Genomic DNA, 4,745 nt, shown 5'->3' with positions numbered 1-4,745 from the left:
CGATTTGCCTATCACCTTAATAATCAGGGCCTGCCGCCAAGGGATTGGAAGTTGCTTTTTCAAGTCCTTTTCAATCCTTACAGCCCAGATTTTATGATACCATCACTTTCCTCCGCACCTAAATAATACCTAGAATTACTATAGTTCCTCGCCAACTCATAAATAGGAATATAATGCACTTCAGTGCACTCGAACCCATGTCCTTCTGTATTAACAACAATGCTCATGTCAATCAAATTAAAATCAAAAAATATTGACGTGGTGATTTACAAACTAAAAGAATAAGTATGAATGCTATATATTTTTTAAAAAGAAGAGTACGGTTTCAATCCTTCGTGCTAAATTAATTTGATGAAATATTTACATCTAATTGAAACTATTGCATTTAAAAAAGATGAAAGTGGAAATTTCAAGAGCTTATTTACAGTTTCCATTTTCAAGTTCAATCCTACATTTATAGCATTTACAACAGATTGCATAAAACAGTAAGCTCAAAGCACTGGCAATGGCTAAAAGCCAGTAAAGTTTGTCAAGCCTATCCTCCCTCATGTCATCCGAGAACCAGCTATGTCTTCCGCCCGAACTTGTAAATGCTTCGATGACCGATATCATCAAGGCACTAAGGAAACTTCCGACGCCAAAAACGCTGGTATATAGAGCGAATCCCATCGTCCGCATACGGACTGGTACTTCGTTATAGAAGAACTCTTGCATGCCAACTACAGTGAAAATGTCTGAAATGCCTAAAAGAACATACTGAGGAAGTAACCAAAAGATGCTTAATGGCACCGTTTCAGATTCCTGGACGCCAGTTTCCCTGCTGATCTCGAGCCTCTTCGTTTCAACGACTGCAGCGATGATCATAGCGATGACAGAAAGGAACATCCCGACTCCCATCCTTTGCATTACACTAATACCTTTCTCGTTACGAGTAACCATCTTTGTGATCGGGATGAAAACTTTGTCGTATAAAGGCATCAAGAGGATTATAGACAATGTAATAGCGCTTTGTAGCGTAGCGGGCGGGATCTTGAAGTTCTTCCCAATGTTTCGTTTCATTGTCATCCCTTGTTTCGTAAAAAAAGTAGCAGGCTGTTGGAAAATTACTGCAAACACTAGAAGCATCGTCCATATAGGCAAAAGTCGGAGCACTATTTTCGCGTTTTCAATTAGATGAGTATTGGATTCAGACTCAAGATTTAAATCCGAGACCTCATTGCTGCAAACCTTTTGATCACAAAGAGGTCTCTCTTCAAGCCTATAAACAAGTTAGAAACTTAGAATCACCCTCAAAGCTCATGCATATAACTAAAGCATCCTTGAAATCGAATAAGAAAAACTCACTCTAGCTCGGCCATATTGGACTTGTCGTTTGGCAAGGCGATTCCACCATTGATTAACCTCGATGCCTTCATTTTGATGGCTCGAAGTATGTTGGGAAAGTGCTTATTGTACATGGTTCGGTCCGGTTTATGAGCGTAGATCCGATTACCGCATGTGAAAAACACGACTGATATAACCATGGCAAACATGGGGATGGCAAAACCGAGTACCCAACCTAAGGTATCTTGGATGTAGGACATAAGGATTACACCCAAGAGGCTGCCACTACAAACACCAAAATACCACCATTGGAAAAATAACCCCTTTTTTTTGGAGGTTTTTTTGTCATCAATTGTGCATGGAAGTTCATCATCATGGTCCAATTGGTCGGCTCCAAAGGCTTGCAGTGATGGGTTATATGCACCTTGGCCTAGTGAAATCAAACAAAGGGACCAAAAGAGGAAGGCTGAGGAACTTGTGGAGCTTGGAGGTGTATAAGTCCATAGCAAAGCTGTTGATGCCACTGCTCCAAGGCCCTTCAATTACAAAAGAAGAAAAAACTTTGTTACTTGGATTCATACGTGGGTAATAATTAATACTGGCATGTTTTCTCTTTGTTACCTTTTTATATTTTTTAAACATATTTGTAGGGTGATGTTTAGCGATGATAATCATATGGGCGGAATAAATCTTTGTCCACCTCAATCTCGATTAAATTCATCAATCTCCCAACTTTATTTAATGATTCCGACTCCAAAATCATATATCCCAATTTGATCCGTTTGAAAATTTTATATCATATTACGAAAGTAAATTTAAAAAATTTATAATAAAAATATATTAAAATATCATAGGTACCCTCGTACTAGAAGTCAGATTGTATTTTGTCCACGCTACTAAAAAATGGGTAAATTAAGCTTCCTTTGAATGGTCGGTAGCTGTGGTGCAATAGAATCTTTTATCTTATAGTTATAGTAACTAATCTCACCGCCACCATTGTTTTTAATCTTACTGGATAAACATACCGTCCATCCAAAGGTATCCTCTTAGTTCTTATCCAAGATTAAAAAGTAAACTGATCATTTTATTAAAATTTCATCTATTTTTATCATTAAAAACTAATATTTGTATGTTAGTATAAGATATATGTGAAATACCACATATTAGTGTCGGATTATTCTATCAACTGTTATAATGTTTAAGAACACAAATGGATGAAATTTTTTAATCTGACATATAAATATTAATTTATTCATTTTTTAGTGGAAGAGACAAAATAGAATTTGACTCCCTATACTATACACCAGCCTTTATGCTACTTTTTATCATTAAAAATATTATAAATTAAAAGAAAAAAGAATTAGTAACTATAACAAGACAAATAGGTTTTAGGTAAATCATATCTCGATCCAAGTCCGAAAATTTTATTAAAATATCTGATTTGCCCCTCTTTAGAATCCAATTTTCAAAGAAAAGTAAACACCCAAAGTCGGATGACATTTTAATCATATCTTCACTCTCCTATCCAATTATAAGTACCTAGAGAAACATCAAGAATGAAAATTAAGGGGAAGTGATTAGTCAGGGTCCAACATTGTTTGGTGCCTAGTGGTGTAATTCCAGTTGCCTTTCATTGATAATAAACAAACCCAAGGATGTTGAAGTACTGCAATTATCATCACAACCCAAAACCAGAAAAGTGAAGAACATAATTTAAGAAGAGATTTTACTCACCAAAACATAGAGGAAAGAGGAGGTCAAAATGGTTGAATACCTATCCCAAAATGAGTCAGCCAAGGGTGCTACCAACAATGGCACAATTGAAGTAAACCCACACCAACTGTTCACTGTTTTGGCGGCTGAAGAATTGCTCATCTTCACTACATCTGTGAGATATGTCACCAAATTTGATGCCACCCCTTTAAAAGCAAACCTCTCCATGCCAGCAATCACTGCAGAAGTCTTAAAACTTACAGAAATGGAAGATAGCTAAATTAAGAAATAGGGGGAAATATGAAGAAAGAAATCGTTACCTATAAGAAGAACACATGCTTTACTAAGTCCTTGAGCTCTTCCTTCTTCAGCCATGTTTAAAGACAAAACAACCTGCTTGAGTGAAATTGAAATGCCTCTTTGAGTTTATAAAAGCTAGCTCTTAATTAACTGCAGAAATCGAACACCCGAAAATCTGACATATATACATAAAATATAAACTTTTGAAAACTTCTTTTTAAAAAAATCTATAAAATTAGAAATATTTATATTGAAATAAGAGGCTTCTTTTTCCTTACAGAAAGCTACGAAAGACTTTTGTTTATGTTGAGTCATGGGACACTAACACGGTGGATATACTCAAAAGCAAAGTAAGATCCCAATAGCAAAGCTTGTGTTATTGAAGAAAGAAAAAAGTTTAAATAAATAAAAATTAACCCACTTGCAGTTTTGGGGTTACCAAGAAAATGCAAGAAAAACTGATTTAGCAGTTAAAATTCGATGAAGCAAACACGTCTGCTTCATTGACACATGGAGTCGAATAGGTAAGCCAGGTAATCTCAGATATATGAAGTTCCCGATGTTGTAAGCAAGTAAAAAAAGCAGTTAATTATGGGTATCTGAGGAACACAACAAAATAGGAAAATGGTCAGTTGAGGAGTAAGGACCACTGATGGCTTGTGTTTGTGCAAAATCATTGGTTGCACTAAACTGTTACATGTGCCTATAAATAACAAGTACATGAATGTACGCAAAGTACACAATTTAGAATATTGGAGATTAATATCGAGCTCATCCAAGAGAATTGTATTGATATATTGATGGGGTATTTATTCAATAAGATTTCATTGATATATTGATCCGTAATAATTTAGATTTAAATCATCCTAACAAAATTAATAATTCTATCACCACGACGAATTGTGCTTTTTAAGGGTTTTTAAGAAGATTAAACTTTGCTATAGTTTTTTTTAGTTTGTGAAATTTGTGTCGTATTTTAATTTGATCACTTTTAGATTCTATATATTTCAAATTTTAAACTTTTAGTCCTTACTAAATTATAATTGTTAAATTAACAAAGTTAAGTTATACTATTTCTGAAAGGGTAAACTATCAAAATAGTTATTTTTATTTACCTCATGTTACATTTTAGTCACTTATGTTTAAAATGTTATGGTTTAGTCACTTACGTTAACATGTTGTAACATTTTAGTCACTGAGCCGTTAATTGTTGATAACGGTATAACGGTAAGCTGACGCGGCACGTTAAATCGTCATTTCAAATAAAAATTTTAGGTTAAATTATACAATTGATCACCATATTTTTTTCGTTTCGAACAATTTAATTTTTTTCTTTACTTTCCATTCTCTTATGCTTCTCCCTCTGCTTTTCTCCCTTCTCCATCTCTTTTAGAATAGTTTTTCTATTT

At 34.5% G+C, this 4,745-nt stretch overlaps 1 protein-coding gene across 2 annotated transcripts; it reads right to left on the bottom strand.

The window, feature by feature from the left end:
- Positions 1-318: 318 nt before the first annotated feature.
- On the bottom strand, positions 319-3,926 carry LOC107892311 (protein NRT1/ PTR FAMILY 5.9). Of its 2 annotated transcripts, none has more exons than XM_016817356.2 (5): positions 3,615-3,926; positions 3,357-3,429; positions 3,058-3,275; positions 1,345-1,859; positions 319-1,258 (listed from the first exon to the last, which is right to left on the bottom strand). In XM_016817356.2, exons 2-5 carry the CDS (start codon positions 3,409-3,411, stop codon positions 418-420), a joined length of 1,629 nt encoding a protein of 542 aa, XP_016672845.1. In that variant the 5' UTR covers positions 3,412-3,429; positions 3,615-3,926; the 3' UTR covers positions 319-417. The 2 variants fall into 2 exon arrangements, with proteins under 2 accessions (XP_016672845.1, XP_016672844.1); XM_016817355.2 differs by having other exon boundaries at positions 3,357-3,486; positions 3,615-3,922.
- Between the last annotated feature and the right edge of the window lie 819 nt (positions 3,927-4,745).

The sequence above is a fragment of the Gossypium hirsutum genome, chromosome D09, assembly GCF_007990345.1.
Source record: "Gossypium hirsutum isolate 1008001.06 chromosome D09, Gossypium_hirsutum_v2.1, whole genome shotgun sequence".
Taxonomy (NCBI): domain Eukaryota; kingdom Viridiplantae; phylum Streptophyta; class Magnoliopsida; order Malvales; family Malvaceae; genus Gossypium; species Gossypium hirsutum.
Note: the sequence above shows the minus strand (reverse complement) of the source record. Positions and strands in the feature narration are given on the sequence as shown.

Bases quoted from the DNA above. Each gene is read 5' to 3' on its own strand.
- LOC107892311 (XM_016817356.2), bottom strand. From the start codon at position 3,411: ATGGCTGAAGAAGGAAGAGCTCAAGGACTTAGTAAAGCATGTGTTCTT. The intron at 3,276-3,356 runs GTAACGATTTCT...AGACTTCTGCAG, and splicing joins AGCATGTGTTCTTCTTATAG to TGATTGCTGGCATGGAGAGG. The intron at 1,259-1,344 runs GTGAGTTTTTCT...ACTTGTTTATAG, and splicing joins TCCAATATGGCCGAGCTAGA to GCTTGAAGAGAGACCTCTTT.